Raw genomic sequence first — 24,983 nt, 5'->3', positions numbered from 1 at the left:
ACAAGAGTTGCTTAAGATTCAAAGATATAAATAGACTGAAAGTAAAAGAATAGAAAAAGATATATCATGCAAATAGCAATTATAAGAAAGGAGGAGTGGGTACATTAATACCAAACAAATAGACTAAAATAAAAAATGTTACTAGAGATAAAGAGGGACATGTCACAGTGATATAAAGGGTCAATCCAGAAGAGAGATACGAAAATTATAAATACATATGCACCTAAAAACATAGTACCAAAATACATGAAGCAAAAACTTACAGAAATGAAGGAGGAAATAAACAGTTGAACAATAATAGTTGGCGACTCAGTACTTCACTTTCAATAACAGACAAAACTAGACAGAAGATTAACAAGGAAACAGACTTGAACAAAACTATAAAACAACTGGATCTAAAACATCTAGATAACATTCCACTGAGCAACAGCAGAATATACATTCTCATCAAGTGTATATGGAATATTCTCCAGGATAGAACATACGCTAGGTCATAAAACAAATCTCAATAAATTAAAATATTGAAATTATATAAAGTATCTTCTCCAATCATAATGGAATGGAAGCAGAACCCATTAACACAGAAAGAAATTTGAGAAATTCACAAATATGTAAAAATTAACACCTAAATAACCAATGGGAGAAATCACAGGGGAAATTAGGTGATGAATGAAAATAAAGACACAACATATCCAAAACTTACGGGCTGCATTTGAAAGAGTGCTTAGAGGGAAATTTATAGCTATAAACACCTATATTAAAAAACAAGAAAGATCTCAAATTAATAACCTAAACTTCCATCCTAAGATACTGGAAAAATAAGAGCAAACTAAACCTAAAGCCAGCAAGAGCAAGGCAATAATAAAGATTAGAGAGGAAATTAATGAAATGGAGAATAGAAAAATAGAGAAAAATTAACAAAACAAAAAATGGTTCTTTGAAAAGATCAATAAAATTGAAAAACCTTTAGCTCGATTGATCACTAGAATCGAAATGAAAGAGGGACATACTGACCTTACAGAAATAAAAAGAATTATGAATGAATACCATGAACAACTTAACTTAGATGAAATGGACAACTCCTAGAAAGACACAAACTACCAAAAAAGCATCAAGAAGAAATAGAAAATCTGAATGCACCTATAACAACAAAACAGACTGAATTAGGAATCAAAAAATAAAAAACTACCCACAAAAAAAATTCAGGCCCAGGTCACTACATAGGTAAATTATACCAAATATTTAAAGAATTAATACCAAATGTTCACAAACTCTTCCCCCCAAAAAGGAAGGAACACTTCCCAACTCATTCTATGAGGTCAGTCCTACCCTGACACAAAAACCAGACAAAGACATCACAAGAAAAGAAAGCTACAAGACTAATCTCTCTTATGAATACAGATGGAAAAATTCTCAACAAAATACTAGCAAACCAATCATGCAATATATAGAAAGAATTAGATACTACGACCAAAACAGATTCATCCTAGTAAGGCTAGGCTGGTTTAACACCTGGAAATCAATTGGTGTGACACAATATACCAAGAGAACAACAAATAACACACGATCATCTCAATAGATGCAGAAAAAGCATGTGATAAAATACAACACATGTTCATGATAAAAACACTCAACAAATTAGGAATAGAAAGAAACTTCTTCAACCTGATAAAGAGCATTTGTGAAAAACCCACAACTAACACTGTACTTAATGGTGAAAGACTGAATGCTTTCTCCCTAAGATCAGGAATAAGAGAAAGATACACACTCTCGCCACTTCTATTCAATATTGTTTTGGAGGATCCAGCAGGGCAATCAGGCAGGAAATGAAATAAAAGGCACCCAGATTAGAAAGGAAGAAGTAAGTGAAACTGTTTGCAGATGACATGACCTTGTATTCAGGAAATCCTAAGAAATTCACAAAAAAAATTTTTAGAACTAATAAATGAGTTCAGTAAGGTTACAGGATATAATATTAAAAAGTCAATTATTTCTACACTTGTAATTAACAACCTGAAAATGAAATTAAGAAAAGAATTCCATTTACAATAGCATTAAAAAGAATAAATTGGGTTTATGGCATAGTGGTTAAGTTTGTGTGCTCCACTTCAACAGCCTGGAGTTCACATGTTCAGATCCCAGGCGCAAACCTAGCACTGCTCATCGAGCCACACTGTGGTGGCATCCCACATAAAAGAGAGGAAGATTGGCACAGATGTTAGCTCAGCAACAATCTTCCTCAAGCAAAAAGAGGAGGATTGGCAACAGATGTTAGCTCAGGGCCAATCTTCCTCACAAACAAACAGATAAAAAAGAATAAATTACCTTGCAATAAATTTAACAAAAGAAGTGCAAAACTTACACTCTCAAAACTACAAGATATTTTAGAAAGAAATTAAAGATCTAAATAAATGGAAAGATATCTCATATTTGTGAATTGGAAAACTTACTACTGTTAAGACGGCAATACTCCCCAAATGAATCTACAGATTCAATGTAACCCCTAACAGAAACCCAGTAGGCTTCACTGTAGAATGACAAGCTGACAGTAAAATTCATAAGGAAATGCAAGGAACTGAGACTAGCCAAACAACCTTGAAAAAGAACAAAATTCAAGAACTCACACTTACCAATTTCAAAACTTACTACAAAACAATAGCAATGAAGACAGTGTGGCACCAGCATAATGACAGACATACAGATCAAAGAAACAATTGAGAGGCCAGAAATAAACCCATGTATCAGTTGATTTTCAACAAGGATGCCAAGACCATTCAACAAAGGAAGAACAGTCTTTCCTACAAATGCTTCTGGGACAACTGGATAGCCATATACAAAAGAGTAAAGTTGGACCCTTACATCATACCATATACAAAAATTACCTCAAAATGAATCAAGAACTAAATATAAAAGACAAATTATAAAACTCTTAGAGGAAAACATAGGGGTATATCTTCATGATCTTAGATTTGGCAATGGAGTCTTACATATAACATGAATTGCACCAGCAGTAAAAGAAAAAAAGTGATAAATTGGATACCATCAAAATTTAAAACTTTTGTGCTTCAAAGTACACCATTAAGAAAGTGAAAACAGGGGCTGGCCCGGTGGCGCAGGAGTTAAGTGTGCACATTCCGCTTTGGTGGCCCAGGGTTCGCCGGTTCGGACCCTGGGTGCAGACATGGCACCGCTTGGCAAGCCATGCTGTGGTAGGCATCCCACATATAAAGTAGAGTAAGATGGGCACGGATGTTAGCTCAGGGCCAGTCTTCCTCAGAAAAAAGAGAAGGATTGGCAGCAGTTAGCTCAGGGCTAATCTTCCTCAAAAAAAAAGAAAAGAAAAAGAAAGAAAGTGAAAACACAACCCACAGAATAGGAGAAAATACTTGCAAATCATATATCTGATAAAGGGTTATAATCCAGAATATAAAAAGAACTATCATAACTCAACAACAACAAAAAACAATTTAAAAATAGGCCCAGGACTTAGACATTTCTACAGAAGTATCTATCTAAGATATATGAATGGCCAACAAGCACAGGAAAAGATGTTCAACTTTACTGGCCATTAAGAAAATGCAAATCAAAACCATGAGATACCACTTCACACCCATTCGGAAGGCTATAATCAAGAAGTCCAATGACACTAAGTGTTGGCAAGCATGTGGAGAAACTGGAACTCTCATACACTGCTGACAGGAATATAAATAGTCCAGCCACTTTGGAAAACAGTCTGGCAGTTCCTCAAAAAGTTAAATATAGAATTATCATTTAACCCAACGTTCCACTCCTGGGTATATACCCAAATGAAATGAAAGCATACGTCCCCACAAAAACTTGTATATGAATATTCATAGCAGCATTATTCATAATGGCCAAACAATGGAAACAACTGAAATATCCATCAACTGATGAAAGAATAAACAAAATGTTGTATATCTATACAATGGAATATTATTCGGCCATTAAAAGAAATGAAGTACTGATACATGCTACGACTTGAATGAAACCTTGAAAACATCATGCTAAGTAAAAGAAGCCAGACACAAAAGGCTACGTATTGTATGATTCCACTTACATGAAATGTTTAGAACAGGCAGATATATAGAGACAGAAAGTAGATTAGTTGTTCCCTAAGACTTGGGAAGGAGAGAGGAGAGGGGTTGGAGGGAAATGAAGAGTAACCACCAATGGGTATAGGGTTTCTTTTTTGGGTGATAAAATATTCTAAAATTGTGATAAACATCGCACAACTAAAAACCATTGAACTGTATACTTGAAATGAGTGAACTATATAAGGAACCTAAAAAATCATATCTCCATAAAGCTGTTTAAAAAACCCTCTATGTTAGCTTATAGTACATGTGTACTAATTTTCCTCATGACAAAATGATCTAGACCAACACTCTCCAATAGAAATACAAGCTACATGTGTAATTCAAATTTTCTAGTAGCCACATTTTAAAAAGCAAAAAGAAACAGGTGAAATAAATAGCATGTTTTATTAAACCCAATATATCCAAAATATTTCAACATGCCATCAACATGAAAAATTGAGCTGTTTTACTTTCTTTTGTCCTAAGTGTTCGAAATTAACTGTGTATTCTACCTCTTAATTTGGACCAGCCACTATTTAAGTGCTCAATACTTAGATGTGGCTACTAGCTGCCATATTGAATGGTGCAGATCTAGAGATAAAATGAAGAAAATCCTACTGTACTGGCTAGCAAAAGCAAGGTGAATACAATTTTCTCTCTTAAAAAGGCACAACCACTACCAAGCTCATGAAAGGAACATCTCTGGTTCTCCCATCTATTCAGCCTGAAGTTTCTGGTCATCAGGAGTGATCTGTCTACCAAAATATGGATTCAGCCTATTATCAAGGCTCCCTCACACTTTAAAATTCTAAGTTTGGTTTACATGTGGTGGCTCTAGAGCACATAAAAACCAGGATTAAATATGCAAAATTTACACATACAGTCACCTTCCAACTGTGTAAAGGTTCGTTAAGTATACCAAGCATAAGTAAGTGAAATTTGGTTCAATTTTTTATTATATTATTACCAATTGTTTACTGTTATTTTCATTATATTGCTTTCTGTGAAAAGATGAGACACAAGAAAAGACTTTTAAGGCTAGACTGCTTCTAATCCTGTCCACAGAAAAAAAGCGGCTCAGAAAGATAAAGAGCAGCTCAAATAGCTCAGTTTTGCTACCAGTCTGAATATTCACTTTGTTGATCCATGCATCACAGAATATTAAAAAAAAAAAAGAAAAGAAAGAAAGAAAGGCAAGGCAAGGCTGGGGAAGCCAGCTAGCCAGATGAAAGCTAAGTGGGAGAGGCAATCTTCACAGTGTAGTTCACAAAACATTGAGAATGAAACCATATTAAACTATGAGCTTAAAAACATTCTAACGCCGGATATAAACTTATAGGTGTATACTGCTTCTTCCCTTAACTGGTAAAAACAGTCCATTTGACTGCCAAATCAAATTGTCTTTTCTTCTCAGATTTCTATATATAGTAGAATATAGTCACACATATCACATAAAAATATAAATTTACATGAAAGAAAAAAAAACAGGCTATGATTCCCACTTCATAAAAGAGAGTCCTTTACATATCAAACAATCCTCTGTATTTAAAATACAATTTAACTTACAGAACTCCAATTTATACACAGATTTTCAGGAATGTATTTACATTATTTTATAAATTGAAGTATAGTCTTTAAAGATTTTTGTTTGTCTTTTTACCTGTTTAATTGTGTTCATGTGCTGCTTCTCTGTTTCTGTTCTTTTTTTTAGTTCTTCTCTTAAATTGTCTTTTTCTGAACAAATGCCTAAGATGAGCTCTTGATGCTTCTTATTTTCCTTAATTAGCCTAAATATAAAAAGGGCAGTATAAGTAAAACATCATTAATAATGGAAATGTGGAATATAACCTGTTTGCAGACTACGGTGTAGATACTTATGATTAATAAATCAACATTTCTAAATAATCCTTTTGTAATGATACATTATACCTTGCAAAACTTTCTCTGGCCAGCCAGGCTATTAACTTTGTCCTAGAAATTTGTATACTTCAAATCAAGTGAAATATAATCAGATAAATAAAAGTACACTCTTTTAAGTTTATGTCTTTGAGCATCTCAACTGTGCACTTCATCCTTTCAGCACCTGAACCCCTTCAGGTCAGTAGTCCTCACCCAGGGGCAATTTTGCCCCTTCAGGCATATGTCTGGGGACATTTTTGGTTACCACAATAGGGGTAGGGTTGCTCCTGGCTTCTTGGGTGGAGTGGAGGTCAGGGATGCTGCTAAACATCCTACGCTGCAGAGGACAGCTCCACCAGCAACAAAGAATGATCTGCCCCCAAATGTCAATAGTGCTGAGTTGAGAAATCTTGCTTTAGATTTTCAGAATATTTTAATAATATTCTCATAGCTATAGAAGAGTAGTAAATGTAAAATAAAATAAAAGTTTAAGCAGAAATTTCCAGTCCCCTAGACAAATGTAAATAAAAGCTTAAAAATTACCTGCAAAGTACTCAGAACTATAAAAAAAGATACTTAAGGTTAACAGCTAATATTTTAGGATTATTAATAGCAATAGCTATTACTTAATAACATTTACTGCACAATTACTATTTACTAAGTTTAGCTTTAAGTGCATTATTTCATTTAATATTCAAGTCTATGAAATTATCTGTTTTATGAATTAAGAAAAAAATGAAGCCTAGTACTTGTTCGAGGTCATACAGCTAGTAAGTGGTTGACCTGAGATTTGGACCCAACTCTAACTTCATACCCCAGGCCTTTCCATCTTCTACTTTCAAGATCCCTCATTCACTCAACAAATACTTACTGGGTACCTACTATGTAGCTATACTATTCTCCATGTTGGGAGTATGTGAGCAAACTGTCTCTGCCCTCATGGAGCTTACATTCTAAGGGAGAAAATGAAAATAAACAACAAATATTTAGAATAAAATGTCAGGTAGTGATAAAGTCCTGTTAAGAAAACTAAAAGAGGGCTGGAGGACAGAGAGTGTAACTTGAGCTGTGATTTAGACAAAGTAGTCAGGGTAGGCTTCTCTGAGGCACAGAAGAATGCAGCGAAGAAGCAAGTTATGCAGATGTTTTGGAAAGAGAAAAATGTAGAACGCAAGCTGACTCAAGCCTTTTCTGGCACAGTGGTTTAACCTGGATTATTTATATGATTAAGGTGTATACTCAAGTTGTTGCAGAAAACTACTTGAAATACAAGAACCTTGGCCACAGTTCATAAGTAAACAATTTAGGATGGGAGAAGTAAAGAGCAGCAAGCCCTCAAACTGTTATTCTTAGATGCCCAAAGCACATCCTATACACAAATAACTGCTCTTAATTAAAAAGTCTAGTTGGGACCTTCAACAGTAATATTGATATTAGAAAATAGGGGAATGGATGTATAAACAAAGACATTTGGAAATAGACGCATTCATGAAAATTTAAGCCAAAGGAACTGAAAGGTTGTTTTCTTTATGGAAAATTAAATGAAAGCAAAAGAAAAAAAAACTAGCTCTTTTAGAGCTGAGTCACAAAACATTTCATTTGGAAATAAAGGTATTATGTGGATAACAAAAAATTAACTTTTTAAAAAAGAGAATCAGTCTGTATTTTAGTGATGGCTAGCATGTTTTACTTTCCTTTGTTAAAGGTTACAAAAGAGTAAACCTATGCATCACTTACGTATATAAATCTAGAATAAAAATACAGGGTGATATAATAAAGTAAAATGAAATCAAACTATAGTTAAAATAGAAATTAACTCCACAAACTGACATTTGCTCAATTATTCAGTAAATACATATTTGTTGATCAACTACTATGTGCATGGCTCTAGTGCAGAATTAAAAGTGGACAAAATGATACCCTCCTTTAAAAAATCAATCTTTAATTCTTGTGGGAAAAAAATAACCTCAAAAAATAAAAAACTTACTTCTTTATGGTGTGCTCCTGCTGCAAATACTTATCTTGCACACACTTTTCAAAGATAACTAACGCATGTTCTCCCTTATTCATTCCATTCGGTACTTGGTGTTCTTCTGCAAACTCTGTAGATAAGAGCTCAGATTCTATTTCTTCCAACAAATCCTCTGATGCTGAAACAGTCTTTATTTTTGAAATAAGTTTCTTGGTGCAGTCTGTATCATAGGGACTTTCTGAGTAAGTCTTTTGATTAGCTGCTTCTGTAAATGTAGATGACTTTAATTCTGCCAATATTTGTGTTACTGTCTGTTCTGTTTCATTTGTTTTTGAAACTTGCTTTGTAAAATCTCCACCAGGAAAATTAGCTATTTGTTCAGAATTTTCTGGGTATGTGTCTGTTTTAGCACAAGAATCCTCACCTCCACCATGATCTGGAATATAATTTTCCTGTACTTCAATGTGCTTATCGTGTTCATTAGGTGGACATAAATTTTTATCAAAGTTTAATGACAACAGTTTGGACTCATTTTCTAAGCTGCTGCTTTCACCACCAGAAAACGAGTTGCATGAATCTTCCTTTAATTCAGATGTTTTCCCAATATTTTTATCAGAGGAAATGGAGGCTATGTGCTCTGTCTCTGACATGCTGACTGGTACCAATTCACTCTGCATTTCTTCAAATCTCTCACTGATCTTCGTTTTACATCTAAGAAAGTCAAAACATCAAAATTTAGAAAATTTTTAAACCAAGACACCATATATATTTGCACACAATCCATGATGCGGAATAACTAAGGCCACAAATTTTACCACTAATAATTCTTTCAAAAGCTTTTCCTTGAGGGGAAATAAAAAAATCAGAACAGCCAATGCAAGTGTGCCACAACAAGTAAGGTACTACAAAGCGTCATTCTCTTTCCTCCTTCAATTCAGTCATATAACTTCATTTCAGTTGCAGTTTAGCATTCCCCTATCACCCCCATAAGCTGTTGGGTATGGAATAATACTGGTAAAATACTGGAGAAATAAGGCAGCAATGAAAACACTAGGAGAGAAATAACAAACCAAGATAATAAAACGATGCACATTAACGATGATAAAAACTTACTGAGAAGGAAAATTAAACAATAACAAAACACAACTACCTATAGCCCAGACACCTAGAGCTGAGTTCAGAAAAGTCAGGGTGTAAAGGATCCCTGACAGGAATTCTTCTTTCATCCAGGCAAGGATCCAGAAAGTACGATAGTGATTTCCAAACATTATCATCAAGAATAAGCAATGTTCAGTGCAATTCAAATGGAGTCCATATGCACTACTTAGGTCATAAAACAAACATTTACAAAACTAATTCAACAACACTAGAATACATATTTTTATGCTGTTTATGAGGGTTACTATTCTAGCTATTTTCTGAAAATTAGTCAACATCAAAAATTATCCTAAGACAGAAAAATACAAAATATTCCAGCAATCTTGATGAAAAAGAATTGTCAACTTCTTTGGTCAAATATCAATAAAGCACGCATAGGGTAGATGAGTTACCAGACTCATCTGAGGTTAGATAAAATAGCGGGCAGATCATAGTTTTGACAGAAACTAGGAAAGAAATAATTCCCGATGGAAGGAGTACTAATGGAAAACAAAACAGAAAGATGAAATTTTTGAATTAATAGAAAGATATATGTTTCAGTCTGTGATGGAGGTGTTGGTGGGACGATGGTGAATAAAGGTAAGAGCAGATGATCAAGCAGAATCCTCAGAATGATATGCAGGAGTAAACTTTGTTAAAGGATAATAATTCACGATAGGCTTGTAGACTTGATTATACTATAGAGTTTCTAGCACATAGTAGGTTCTCATATATTTGTGGAATTAAAGCACAGAAGTGATACAATAAAACTAGTATTTGAGGAACATAATTCTAAGAATGCAGAAAACAGGAAGAATAATTCTAAGAAAGGGAACGATGACCAGCTTGTTTGTTAAATATCCTGGCATTTAGTTTAGACTGCCTTTTGGGGCATTAACTAATATAGAAAGTGGCCTTACTACTATAAATTACCTATGTGTATAACATGGTTCCAAACAACCAAACCAAAATTATCGTTATCTTGCTGCATATATATAACTAAGACAAAGCCTACACTAGTACAACTAAAGGCTTGGCTTAGACAATACAAATAACTGCAGTAAGTTTATAAAGGGCCTCATTAAGCAAGCTATATTCCAAAATCCAGGACAAAGTAACATAATTCTCACAGAGGGGCATTAGCCACTGACATTACCTTCTCCAAAGACTCAATTTAAGATATAACTTGTAAATGTGCTGCTGCTGAATTTGAAATCTTAATTTAGAAATCAATCTAAAAACTAATAAAGGAAGTAGTTTTAAACATCATACCTAGTCAATACTATATTAACTGAAGTTGAACTCAGAGGTGACCAAAATGTAATAGGCAGTAGATAAAGAACCTACTTAAAAGAGATTAAGTCTATAAAGGCATTGTGATTCCCCAGCACAGACAGACCAAGTGAGAAGAAACTTAATCATTCAAGAACTTTACGGCTTTTGTCTGTGTGCCATACTTTGTCAAGAGAAAAGCACTGAACAAACATTGGTTACTATCCTCTTATTCAACTTTCACATTCCCCAGGGTTCAGTCCTCAACTTTATTTTCCCTCTTAGAATTCATCAACTTTGATAACTTGAATCAACAACTCATAGTTGATGCCCACATTATTTTCAGTGTGGTGTTCTTGAGTTACAGATAACAAATTATCTATCTCTTCAGGGTCATTCTATCTCCATATCTATGTTAAAATCTCCACCTGAATACAGGCATTTCCAATGGATGTTTTACCATAACCTCAAACTCAAAATGGCTAAATCCAAAGTCACAATTATAGCTCCTATAATTGTGTACCCCCAGCTAATCTTTTGTGTCAATGGTATCATTTTTCTTAGTCATGACTCCTTCCTTTCCTTTGCCCTCATATTCTTTTACCAATTTCATGTCTCCTGCAATTACACTCTCTTTCCTACTGTCACTGTCCCCTATCTGCAACTCAACCCAGGCCTGATCACTTCGTACCTGGAACACTTGAATTGTTTTCTCAATCTCACTCCATTCCTCCCTCTTGTTCTCCTTTCTTCAACTCCAAGTGAAGGAGCAAAAAGGTTAATGGGAGGGCAGGTGACTTGAGACAGCACCAGGGCAAGTGTCATCCACTCTAGAGATGAGGTTAAAGCGTGTACTACACTGGATCTGCCAAAGAGGCACAGGAGCTGCTCCATGAAGTTGGTCCTCAATGGCAGAAGGGGCCAGGGATCTAAAACACTGCCCTTAAAAAATCCACACATACCACCTCCACAGAGACCACCATCAAATGCAACCAGAGGAAGCAGAGTGAGGCCAGGACTACCTCTTCCCTCTTGAGAGGTTCAGATAATGAAAACTCTGCCTCCACTGGCTGGTCATCTTCCCCCAACTCCAAAAGGGCTAGCTAGAGAAAGGAGAGGGAATATATTTTAGACCCAAAGTACAACTCCTCTTCCTTAATCCAAGCAGCTGGGAACTAACGGCTTCAACCTTTCTTCAGGGAGAAAGATGAGTTTGTGATTAAGGTTTTTAGTTGCTTATTTTTGTTTTTTAAATGATTGCAACCTGTCAATTTCTGGAGTAAGTTTTCTCTGGTAATCAAAAGTAGCAGAAAAGTTATGATATCAAACCAAGACATTATTAAGGGACTGCACTTCAGAGGGAAGTGGAGGGGACAGGGGTGTTTTACACAGTATGATTGGAGATCCTTTAAGGAAAAAATAAAACCATTTCAAGCTTATACCTCAGAGCTGCGATTCCTCACTAAACCAGTTGCACTACTTTTCCAATCTCATCTCTCAACACATTCCTAAAATCCTAGTACTTCACTATACTGTACCAGTGCCTGACCAGTCTGCTTAAGATTCCTCCAGTCTGCACATTAACCTTTCCATGGCTTTGCTCCCATCTAGGACGTCCTTCCCTTTAGTCTATCCAGAGCCTAATTATATTTAAAAATTGACTCTAATGCCAAATCTTCCTCCAAATTTTCCCTCATCAAGTACAAAAATAATCTCTCATGTAAATGAAAACAAAGTGCATTTATGCTCATCAAGCACACAGTCACAGCCTTCCTCAGGACCTTTCTGAAAAGGCAGTTTTCAGCCTTTTAAATGATCTCTGTACCTGCAAGGAGGAGGAACCTTGCTCTGAATCAAACTTCTTAAATCTCAAGCAATATAATGGTAATAATAAATAGATAAATAAATCTAACAAATACATTCTCTACCACCTTTACACACATTCTTGCAAATGCTGTTCGGTGGTCCTCAATAAGGGTGGGACCCACTGGGTTTACACAATGATCTGGGGGACTGAACAGCATTTAAGGTAGAAACTAGGTTGTAAGAAGACTTGCAATGTGCAAGACAGTGCAGAACAACAAAAATTTGTCTCATTCTGCTGGATATTCATTTAGATAAAACAACCTGTTTTTATAACTACCTCAGCTTAGACTCTGTTTTACATATTATCCTCCTATAAATTAAAGAAGGCTCTTTTAACCTCAAAAGACAAGTACTTTCTATACTGTTGCTCAGTAATATACCCACGACCTTTGAAAAAGTCTTCATATAAATTCGCATCTGATAACCAGTCAGCTTGCAAATTTAGTTTTCTGATGCTCAAATGAACGCTGACTGGAGGCAAAAAGAACAGGAGAGGGGTTAACGAAGAGCTATGTGTATATATGTAACAAAGCCGTCACCGAAAATTAAAAAACGGTACAAGAACGGTGGGGGGAGGAGGGCCACCATGAGCTTGATTATGTCCACAATTAACCAGGGGAAAAAACAGTCAGCTGAGTCCTCTTGTGGGCCTCCAGGTGGCTGATATAGGCCAATTTGGTTGGTGTCCAAGATTTTTCCTGGGGCAGTTTGAGTGGGGCAGTCGTCATCAAAGTAACTGAGGATGGAACAGCCTAGGAGTAGATTAAAGAGGGTGGATGTAAAACTAGACATTTGTTTACAAGATTATTGTAATTAGTAAGTGCTTGTACAAATCAAATTCACACTCATATACATAGATACAGTGATTACAATTATAGATTATAGTATCTGTTGCTTTTCTGAAGTGAAAAATAACAGGTTATTTGACTTTTTAGCGACTCTTACTCATTAGGGGAAAATACAGTACTTAAAAAACTTAGAACAGTCACAAATTCCTCCTAATTCAAGCACTTCTTTTTCAGTTGTTTCTGTTTCTGACACAGTACTACAGGACCAATTCACACTCCAAAACTGTTTCAGTGGAGTGAGAACTGGTTTCGCTCTTACTGGAGCTCATCAGCTGTAGGCAACTGGTCAAGAAACATTTTTTATTGCGTTAAAACCGACCATTATCCACCTTGGATTTTATTTCTTAATGAAAGAACTCACATTTCAAGAAAATAATTTCCATACATGAGCCACATAAATGAAAACACTGTCTTTAACAGTACTATTTCTTGTTTTCCCAGTAATTAGCAGTATAAACAACAACAACAAACTTAAGCTTATTCAATAAACTGCAAATAGAAATGATTCTAATCCACAGATACTTGGTAAAAGGTGTGCAAACAAACAAGCCTCATACAAAGGTATCAAGTCAGAAATACATTTCCAAACTAGAGATTAATTCGTTCCCCAAACAGGTACTGAGCCAGTCTTTTTTTGTTTTTTTAAAGATTGGCACCTGAGCTAACAACTGTTGCCAATCTTTTTTGTTTTTATTCTTCACCCCAAAGCCCCCAGTACATAGCTGTAAATTTTTTAGTTGTGGGTCCTTCTAGTCATGGCATGTGGGACCCGATGAGCGGTGCCATGTCTGCACCCAGGATCCGAAGCAGCGAAATCCTGGGCTGCTGTAGCCCAGCCGGCGAACTTAACCACTTGGCCATGGGGCCGCCCCCGAGCCAGTCTTAAGTGCAGGCACAGTTCCATGTGTCGGCAACAGGGCAGTGAATGAAACAGACATCCCTCATGGAGTTTACATTCCAGGGTAGTGGACCAATATATAAAAGCTGGATGTTAAATCTTTTACTCCTTTTGTTTACAGCATTTTAATTCGAGGGTCTGTCAGTGTTCCATCAGATATGCCTAAGTGTTTTAAGTCCAACAGAAAAATCTGACTCAGTTCAGCACAGATATTATTTACAACAAACTACAAATTTTTAAATTACAAACTGTACCATCTGAGTCTCAAATAATACCAGCTGTATACTTATCAAATAACGTCCATTAAGATAAGCAAGTTGAGCCCATGAGAGCACTCTTATTCTTTAATATAATGGTTCACTGTCCTTTGAAGAAAAAATAAGCACATTCAAAAGTTTTTTATATATTCCCCAAAAACACTTTGAAAGTAGCATAAACAAAATAACTTATCTTTCTGACCAGTTCTAACAAGGTTCTGATATGGCAATTAAAGTCAGAAGCAATAAATCAAAAAGCACCCACAGTTCAACACAATCTGATCACAACCCCCAAGTGACTGATTTTTGATAGATACTAACTTTAAAATACTAACACTTTCCTGGATAAGGCTTCTAAATATAGAATAAAATAATAGAAAAGAACTGTGTAAGAAACATGAAAACCTTGTTTCACCTGATAAAAATATCTGACACTGAAGTTCACGTAAGGTGAATCTGTGCAAGTCAAATTCTACTTTTAAAAGATTAAAAACTGAGCTGGCTATTTTAAAGAACTCTAGATTCATCCTACCAAAAGGAGGAAATATTTTGTAAAGTAGTCAAATTCTACTTAAGCTTTTGGGTAAAATTTAACTTCATACATTGAGTTTCCGTTCCATGAAACATATCACTAAATTTTAAAAGAGGCCTTTAGTCCCTCAGTTTAAAAAGTATGTTCTATGAGGCCAAGGTCAATTATCCCTGTGAGGGTTTATCTTTGCACCCAAGACTCAGAGCAGGTGAATTTTACAGTGTGTGCACTATATCACAGAAAAAGATGTTAAGAAGACAGATTCAGGGAGCCAGCCCTGATGACCTAGCTTCAAGTTCCGCGTGCTCTGATTCGGCAGCCTGGGTTCGGTTCTCGGGCACAGAACCACACCCTCATCTGTCACTGTGGCTTACAGAGAAGAACCAGAAGGACTTACAACTATACAGAACTATGAACTGGGGCTTTGGGGGACAAAAAGGAAGAAAAAAGGAGGAAGATGGAGAACAGATGTTAGCTTAGGGCAAATCTTCCCCTGCAAAAACAACAACAACAACAACAAACCAGGCTCAAGGCAACAGACACAGAGGGACTCCCCGCAAAATAGTACCAAATCCTGTGACAGGATAACAGGAGAAAGAGAAATTATGGTCCATGAAGATTCCAGGCAAAAGAGGATAAGTGGCCACATCGTATATCACATTATCAAGTTATATGTCACATTATCAGTTTGGTATCTTAGATCCGTGCAGTTTTACATATGTCTAATACTAAGTTTTAAAGCAGAAAGTTATTAATATAGAAATCTTATTTTGAAGCTACTTGTATAAAGCTCACTATTTGAATTTTAATGAGTCTAAGAAAACGTGAAAAGTATTGTCAGCTATTTTTTTCCCCAAATCTGAAAACTAAAAGAAGGAAAAGGGGCTGGCCCTGTGGCCGAGTGGTTAGGTTTGCACGCTCTGCTTCGGCGGCCCAGGGTTTCGCCAGTTCAAATCCTGGGCAAGGACACGGCGCCATTCACCTGGCCATGCTGGGGCGGCATCCCACATGCCACAACTAGAAGGACCCACAACTAAAAAATACACAACTATGTACCGGAGGGCTTTGGGAGAAAAAAGGAAAAAAAAAAATAAAAGCTTTAAAAGAAGGGAAAAAAATTGACCTATAGCTCCCTTTTCAAAAAGGCTAACGACTGCAAAAAAAAAAAAAAATTTAAAGATAAGTTGCACGTCTGCCTTATATTAAGGAGTTCTGGTTAATGTTTAAATCTTGAAACTACCTTTGGCCTGGGCTTGGTTAATGTGGTATGATGTAGTTTACAAAAAAATTAAATTATTCCTTAGCACTTACTATATAATCATCCCTACAGCAGACCAGCAGTTCCTGTGTCTTAACGACAGACAAATATACTCACACTCCAACCAATACTTTCCTTCGCTGGGTTTGATTTCCATTTTGTGTCAATTGCCCCTTCACTCCCAATATTTTTCCTTCTGTTTACTTCTTAGCCCAATTAGATTTTTTAAATCTCAGTAGCTGAGAAATAAAGTTCAAAGGAGAAGTTTGAAAGAATATGATAAGATTAGAGGGTTATTTGTAAACTGAAATTATCTATGCTCCCACTGTTGCCCTGAATTGAATACTAAATATAACACTAGCAATAGTGTAAGCCCGGTGACATGTTTATGAGAAATTCAGGATCAGCTTTAGTTATTTAAAGTTAGAGGTAAGGGATAAAAGAAAAGCATAAGTTTTATTGAAAGAAAAAAACCCAGAACTTCAGGTTAAGGATTCTTACTTTAACATGAAACTGTTAGATGAATTTGTAAAACTAATGCAGATTACTAGTTGCTCTTCAAAGGGAAAGACGATTTTTCTAAATCTCTAAATAATGCTGCTTCGACCTATCATCTCTCCCTAAAGAGTGAGTACTGTTTTACCTTCACTCTAATGACGTCAGCATGTAGCTATAAACAGATGTTTTTAAACTGAAAATACTAAGCAATCATCAACAGCTATGCTGCCATTGTATAGCATCAAAGGACAACTGGAGCTATGGATGAAGGAACTAAAAGATTTAAAGAGCGGTTACTGTGCTACACCACTCCTTTGTGTGAGCAATAAATAATACTGATGACATCTGAAATACTGATGACACTCTATGGGATCTCCAGTGTTTAAAGAAACCTCTAAGGTTATATGCAGGTATTCTGAACTGGACAAAGTCTTAAAAAGAACAAAACCAATATAAACACAATCCATGCATTTCCAGGGAATAAAACCAATATAAACACAAGCCAGGCATTTCCAGGTTGCCTATTACAGTGTAAAAAGGAGTTTTAATTCTTTATACTGTAAGGTTTGTGAATTACTCAATAACCTTCACTGAATTTAAAACAACATGAAAAGACCAAAAAGGAAGGAAAAAAAAAAGAACTTGGCCAATCATCACTGTTTTCAATTTGTGTAATGATAAAGAAGTGAAAAATACCTGTACAGAGAACAGCAAATCTTATACACACGCAGACAGTTCAGTTTCACTATCAATGTCTCTTGAAACTTAATCTTTCCCGCAAGATCAACACCGCAAATAGGAACCTGCAGTGAATAGATGGGAAGGCTACACCCACACCGAGCATACCTAAACACTTAATATCTTTTTTTTTGAATGACTACCAGCACACCTCTTGAAACACTGTTCTACTATTTTACTGCACATTTTCCTTAGAAAAACTCTTGGCTTATCATTTTGGAAGAAATAAAAAAGCTGGGCAACAAGGCACACACGCAGAGAAAACTGCCAACCTCCCGGGACTGCACGGCGTACTTTCACTCCCCTATCTAATTTCTCACTCCCCTATCTAATTTCTATCACCACCAAGTGAAAGAGGCAGATTCTAATCCAGATGTTCCGACTCCAAATCCAGGCCTCTTTCCTCTAAAGAAAATCAAGATGCGAATATTAGCGCAAGTTATTAAACTGTTAACAGCTGACCAATAATTACACCTGCACTGTTCCCCAGGATTGCTACCGGGGACAGGTAGAAGGGGCTTTACCATTTTACATATTTGATAGAGACAAAAAATTGAAATACCAATCTTACCAGCCAGGGTTTATCAAATGCCTTGATGTCCTTGGAGAAAAGGCAACATAAAAACCAAGAACAGTATCTCAGATATCCACGATCCCAAAGAATCGTCTCTAAGTTACTTAAAATCACAGTAATGGAAGTGTTTGGAAGAGGGTAAAAAGTAGCTACCAACAGTAAACATAAAACACACACACAGTCAACTTAGAGACGAAAAGAGAAACAGACGATCGAGTCTATGAAAGATCGCCGAGCAGGTGGGGCTTAGCAGCAGTTCGCTCTGGGAGACCACGCAACCGGCCCAAAGTCAGCCGTTTTCTAGGCACTGCTCAGGGGGCGCGGCCCCCACGACCCCCGCCGACCCTTCTCAGCCGCCTAGTCCCCTGGCGGCCCGCGTCCGATGGAGGGAGGCAGGGCGAGGGAGGGACTCCGTCCCCGCGCGCTCCCTCCGCGCATCGCCCCCAGGAGAGGCTGGGGGGGAGCCGCCGCGGGACCTGCACGACGGCTCGCGACGTGGGGAGCCCCGCCGCGCAGCCACCGCGACTCCCTGGTCCGCCCCGGGCGCCCCTCGGGCACTCACCCCACTTCTCCGAGCCTCGGGCCGCACCCCTAACGAGGCCGCTGAAGCTCCGGCTCAGGGAATAACTTCTCCATAGCGGGGTGCAGCAGATCAGGGGGCGTGAGGGGAGGCAGCGGTGGGGAACAGGGCCGACCCCGCGCTCCCTGGGTCGCGGCTTCCCCAAACCCCCGCGGAGCTGACACATCAACAAAGATGGCGGCAACGCTGAAGCCGGCCCAGCTACAGCTGAAGGGGCGGGGCTCCCTGGAGCAGCCAATCAGTGCGGCGAGGATGGTGTGACGCGGCGCACCTTGGAGCCCGAGTAACCTGTCTGCAGTGGGCGGGGCCGGCGCAGCCCCGCCTCCTGCCCGGGCGCTCCCAGCCGCGCGCTCAGACTGGCTGGCACCCACGCCCTGGCGGACCCGGCGGGCCGGCTCGCCCGCTGGTAGTGCTGTCCTGCCTCCCACGCCCCTCCCCGACCCAAGCGGGTTCTTTCTTTCCGTTGGATGCGCTCATTGCATATACTCCCTCCTCACACTCTGGCCCTTCTTCATATGAGTCATGGGCTTAAAGCAATCAAAGAGAATTAGAAATTGTGACTTAGCTCTAAAACTCATACTGTGCACCTGACGTGGGCAGAGTCAGCAGCAGCAGCCCACCTGTCCGTCTGATAATTTATCCCTGGGAGGGACTCCAGGGTTTCCATGGCACCACGTTCGTGTCCACAGCGTGGCACCTACTGCCATTGTTTAGTAATAAAGCGTTGGTGCGTTGGTCTCTGGCACGAGACTGTGAGCGCCTGGAGCGCGGGAAGTGGCCTCTCTGGCTGGGTACCCAGCGCGCAGCGTGGGGTTTGACATGTAGGAGCTCTGAATAATAAGCAACAAAAAGTGTATGGGGGTCGGGGGTAGCTCGGAGGGAGCGTACTGAATACGGTTGCCTAATCCAGTCCAGAGAGGTAAGGTGAGCAGTTTCAGTCTGTGGAGGTTTTGCAAACCTACTCTGTCCGGTGAAGAGATGTTCTTTGGTTTAGGGCTTCTTATGCACAACTCATGAATGAAAATATTTGATTCTGACAAGTCATCAATGCAAGAGTTCATAAAAGAAAACTTGCTACCGTTCTGTTAAACTTCTTTGATACTAACTGCTGGCAAAAAGAAAAGAAAAAAAAATCATTGTGTAACTCTGTTCCTCTTTCCTTTTCAACAGGAAATGGCACCTCCTTCCTTAAATGAAGATACTGCATTAAAACATATTTTGCAATTAAAGTGTCAGTAAAGAAATGACTTGAGTTCAAACCAATAAATCAGCCAAACATTCCTAGTGAGATATATTATTCCAAGGGGAAAATAATCAAAGAAACTATAAACTTTTTTCAGTACTCATATTGTCAGTAATAATATTCATATTGTTGTTTCTGAAAGATACATTAGTATAAAGCATACAAGTAATCACATCTTTGGGAACCAAGATTTTCAGTACTGGGGAGAGGAAATACAAATATAAAATCAAAGAAATTAAGTAAAAACTCTGCAATTTTAAATTTGAATTTAGAAATATCAGTATGAAGTCATGGTGCATTTACACTTAGAATCAGCCCTTAATCTCCAAGAGGAGTCCAGGTGACTTTTAGTGGGAAATTACATTTAGAGATGATAGTCTGCAGAATAGGGGTGTGCACTGGATTGATTATTGTTCTAGGCCTTTTCAGTGGACAGACTTTATTTTTAATGAAAAACTTGACTTGAACATACCAATTATTAAAAATCATTTGAGACTCTGGAATTTTTAAATACTAATTTTATAATATTAAGAAATTATTAAAGGTGGGATAAGTTTTGGTGATATTTTTTAAAAGTCATAATCTTTTAAAGAAACATACTTAAATATGTATGATTGAAAAGATACAATGACCCAGAAAGTAAGAAAGTGCCCTAAATAAATAAATAACAACACCTCACATTGATAGGAGTATGTCAAAGGAGAACAAGAGGCAAAAGAGCTCCCAATGGCCAAAGTTGGAACAATGTGAGCAAGGAAATAGTGTTGGATTATAACCCAAAGTATAAAATAAACATCCATGAGTCCATACTGATACATATAGAGAGATGAATGAATATATTAATAAATGGAGAAGAGACAAATCTCCCACGCAAAAGAATTTCAATTAATTTCTGTAGGTACTCTGCCCTTAAGGACAGGAACTGTGACTCCCTTTCCTTAGGTATAGACTGCATATAATGATTTCCTTCCAAAGTGTATAGCATGGGAAAGGGAGGGGAAAAAAAGAGTAACTTTATAGTAGAGAAACTTGACAAACACTAGACAGGTGATGGTGGAAAACATCAACTGTCATAAATCATGTTCATAGGACATACACTTGACGATGCAATACAAACGGCGCTTTACCTCTGTAGCCTTCCTTCCAGTAACTCCAGTCTTATTATGAGAAAAACATCAGACAAATTCCAACAGTGTGCTTTTCTACGAAACGCCTGGCCAGTACTCCTGGAAGCTAAGGTCATCAAAACAAGGAAAGTCTGAAAAACTGCCACAGCCAAGAAGAGCTTAAGGAGACATAACAACTAAACGTAATGTGGTATCTTGAATGGGATCCTGGTTCAAAAAAAGACCAATGGGTAAAAACTGAAGAAATCTAAGTAAACTATGGACTTTCGCAATAATATCAATATTTGTTCCTTAATTGTAACAAATGTATCCTACTAACGTAACCTTAATAACAGGAGAAACTGGGTGTGGCTTACATGGAAATTCTGTGTATCATCTTCTCAATTTATTCTGCAAATCTAAAACTGTTCAAAAAAAATAAAATGCGTTAAAAAGATACAAGTCGGAATTTGCTTCAAAACAATGGGAGGAGAGTGTGTGAGGTACAGATCAGTCAAGAATGACTAAATTGATAATGTTGAACCTGGGTGACGAGGTACCTGGGGGTACCACTTCTTAATTTGTTTGAAAGGGACATAGTTTAAAAAAATGTTTTAAATATTTTCTTTGAGCAACACCAACATATCATCACATGCTCTCAGTCAAGAAAAAAAAGTCAGGTGTTTAATTTCCAAGACCAGGCAGTCAATGGATTAATTTGAAAAACTTTGTAAGACTTTAAGGGGTTAATGTGACCCAGGCGACCTTTGCAGGGACAAGATCTGTGTCTTTACACTCAAAATTTCCCCTCAGAGCTCCCAGGGACACCTTTGTAGAAGAAGCTAGAACAGCTACATTAAGTTTCCGCAGAGGAACTGTCTAAGCCCGTGGCCTTTGCACCCCCGCTGGAGCACAAAACCGCGCCTCCGCGGCCAGAGCGCAGCTGCCCCTCCCGCGAGCGCGCGCGTGGGCGCTGCAGGGCGCACGTGGGCGTGCAGTGCGCAGGCGTCGCGCTGGCGCGGGAGGGCCCGCTGGGCAGCGGAGGTGAGGTGAGCACCGAGAGCGTATCTGGACGGCGGGGCTCCTGGGTACTGGCCATCGCCGCCACGGCTAGGCTTCAGAGGTGGGTTAGGGTGAGCGACCCTTTTGCCTTTTTCCAGGTCAGGGTTCCCACGTGCATGGTGGGGAAAGGGACGGCATGAGGGCTACGGAGCTTCGGTCGTTGGGGGCCGGACGTTCGGCGCTGGACGTTGAGGTCGGGCGTTGAGCGGGTACAAGGGGCCTGGATGTGGAGAGGATAGAAAGGTGGAGGAGACCTTGGAGTCTAGTCTGGGAAGGGCAGGTCGAGGGTTGGAGGTCTTGGTGTGGGAGCATCCTTATCGGGGAGAGGGACGAGAAACGTGGGAATTGCATCCCATTGGAGGATCTCTTTCCCCTTCTCTCTAAAAGAAACTGGTTTGTGGATTCAGTGCCTTCGTTTAACTCAAAGCTACAGTGCAAGCGATACTAATACTTATTAGACTTTTTTCCCTACCTGCTACCTCCTCCAGGAGAGGAAGATGCACTGTGGCTCTCGCTTAGATAGGGGGTGAGCCGGCTCTGGTTCATTTAACAAATGTTTCTAGCATGTCTGCTATGTGCCAATGGCTTTTCTTGGCGCTCACGCCCCTGCTGTAAATAATGCTTGCCCTGTTGGCCTCTGGGGTTGCAGAAGATGCTTCCAGTTCCCTTACTGAGCCATCTGGGTGTTAAATGGGAAATTGTACGGCCTAGGAATCTGACCGGGATTTTCATCTCAGCTGTGTAAGGGCCCTGGGCCTGGGGGGGTTTGGCGAGTTGCTTGCCCTCCTCGCATCTGCTTTCCTTATCTGTAGGCATAAGGAACTAGGAATATGTTAATCCTCAAACTATTTCCAGCTTCGATGTGCAAACTAGTACCACATGAGCAGAAGAAATTCTTTGTATGTGGGAGTGGCATAAAAGTAAAGTAGAAATATCTCTGCCTTTTAGGTACTTGGTAGGCACCCGCCACTATGCTAAGTAGTTACGTCCAGTCACTCATTTAATCCTCATGATTGGGAATTATGAGGAAGTTACTGCTGGCCACGTTTTACAGTCACAGAATCCTCGAAAGGTGAAGTGATTTGCCTGAGATAGCACAGCTAAATGAGGAAGACGAGATTCTGCTCGGACTTGGGTCTGACCGACTTGGAAGCTCTTCTACTGACCCATTGAGCTTCCCAGCTTTAAAACGGAGTGGGTTTTGTTTGTTTTGTTTTTGAGTAGGCATTCTTTCTGAATATGTGGAGTTACCAGGAAGACAAAAATAAACATTAGAGAAGAAAAAAAATTACAGCTGAGTACCTGCTGCATGTGCTTTCGGTGTTAAAGGAATTAGCTCACTGCGGGTTTCCTCTAGGCCTGAGGCTGTGGTCTCCAGGGAGGGAAGGAGCGGGCTTAGGTCACTGCAGGGTATCCTGGGATGCTCCCAGCTATATGGGGAATGGGGAGCAGGATTCCAAAAGAGTAAAAGAAAGAGTTTGCCCCTTAGGGAGCTTCACATCTTATTGAAAGCATGAAGCACAGAACAAAAGGACAGTACAAAGCCGAAGCTTTGTTTTGGCTTGTTCAACTAGAGAAGTTAGTCACTTCCATTCTGCTGCTCTTTTATTACGTCATTTGGGGACCCTTCTAATTAACCTGTGTGTTAGCTAAGGAAACAGCTAATTACTGTGGATTTGAGGACTATTGGAAATACATTTATCACCAGTAGCATGTTAAAAAATAGTGGATTGTATATGGAGGAAACTGCTTGTTTTAAAAGTGACTGAGGTTGGCCTATGACATATTGTGACTCTTGCAGCAGTGTGTCACCCCTCTGCACACGTACAGCAGAAGTCTGTGGTCCGAGGTTGGGAAGCACAGCGTTAAGATATAGAGCCTGCCCCGCTCCAGATTCTGGTATGCCCAGTGATTGACACAGAATAAACCCAAGAAGGCATAAATGCGAATTCTTACAGGTGGTTTTTTAACGTTGAAATTCAGTCTTAAAAGTCTGTTCTGTATCCCAGTTGCGGTTAATTCATAGAACTGCAAATCAAAAGAAAGAGGCAATTTTATGGTATAATAATTACACATTTTTTTAAAAAATTAAATTTCAAAAGACTTTAGATGACTGGAAGTTTTATGTGTACTCAGTAGTCCTGGCAGCCGCTCCAAAAGCCCTGAGCCTGGTAATGAAAATTCCTGAATAGGGTGAGGCAAGTGAGGTGTCCTTCTAACCTAAATATTCTGCTATAGGTAGAGCTTCTTTTAAGCTTAAATCCTTTTTATTCGCTGCTTAAACTTTACATTGGATCCAAGACTGATTCTGTTGTTCCTAAAGTCAAATATATTGACTGATTTTGAGACTTTAGAAGAGTTGACGTAAGACATGATATTCGCTATTAAATTTCAGTAAGCCTCATAGCATGATGTAATTCTCCATTTAAGACTGCCAGAAGTAATTTCAGACAGTGAATTTCGTTTTCCCGGTCCAGGTTCTCATGGAAACATTACAATAGTGCATTTTTAGTTTTATCATATGAATATCTTTTGAATGCCTCATTGTACAAAACACCACGGTAGGTGCTGTGGGAAATCAGAGGTTTTATTGTTAAATTTTTTCATAAGATATGGTTCCTGCTCTCAAGCAACTTAAAATAATCTAGAGACAGACATAATTTATGTATGGGTAGTTGCTGTAATACAGGGTAGTAAGGAGCTGACTGTGGATTGACCGTCAGCCTCACCATTTAGGACAGATAGGTAAAGCTATTTCAGGAGCTGTGTGCTGCATCTTGAGGATCCCACTGATGTCTTGAGAAGATGACTATTCCCTAGTTTTGTGGTTTAAATATTACTATGATCCTTTACTCGATTTAGAATTAACCACACTTTAGGGAAACAAAGTGTAATATGCAGTGATTTTAATCTTTACATTCTTTTTCCTATAAAAGTAATTCATCCTGAATTTGGAAAACGAAAAATATTACCTCATAGACCTATCAACCCCAGAATACTCACTGTTATTTAAAATTTAATATATTTCAATCTTTTTTACATGGAATTTTTTTGCGGTTATTATTATATCGAATATACAGTGTTTTTCTGATTTTTCTTTGTTTCTTTGCTGTTGTAAGACATTTTACATTTTTGAAAACTAGGAT

General features: G+C 38.4%; 2 protein-coding genes across 7 annotated transcripts in view; one reads left to right on the top strand and one right to left on the bottom strand.

Annotated features, from left to right (window-relative positions):
- Nucleotides 1-19,059, bottom strand: part of CCDC186 (coiled-coil domain containing 186) — a 55,006-nt gene extending 35,947 nt beyond the window's left edge. The window contains exons 1-3 of the mRNA XM_001495540.7: nt 18,409-19,059; nt 7,984-8,679; nt 5,758-5,884 (exon numbers count right to left, since the gene is read on the bottom strand). Of these exons, the coding sequence (XP_001495590.2) occupies nt 5,758-5,884; nt 7,984-8,645 (789 nt within the window). The 5' untranslated portion in view covers nt 8,646-8,679; nt 18,409-19,059. The remainder of the gene's footprint in view (nt 1-5,757; nt 5,885-7,983; nt 8,680-18,408) is intronic.
- A 2,693-nt stretch (nt 19,060-21,752) lies between these two features.
- The window catches only part of TDRD1 (tudor domain containing 1), a 45,523-nt gene continuing 42,292 nt past the window's right edge, over nt 21,753-24,983 (top strand). For 2 of the 6 annotated variants that reach the window (XM_070219964.1, XM_023638938.2), the window contains exon 1: nt 21,768-21,898. The gene's annotated coding sequence lies outside the window, so the exon portion shown is untranslated. Of the gene's footprint in view, nt 21,909-22,020; nt 22,081-24,983 lie in introns of those variants that run through there. The other 4 variants (XM_070219966.1, XM_014733433.3, XM_070219973.1 and 1 more) reach the window with 4 other exon arrangements.

This window comes from Equus caballus, chromosome 1, assembly GCF_041296265.1.
Source record: "Equus caballus isolate H_3958 breed thoroughbred chromosome 1, TB-T2T, whole genome shotgun sequence".
NCBI classification, from domain to species: domain Eukaryota; kingdom Metazoa; phylum Chordata; class Mammalia; order Perissodactyla; family Equidae; genus Equus; species Equus caballus.
This window is presented reverse-complemented; position numbering and strand designations above follow the sequence as displayed.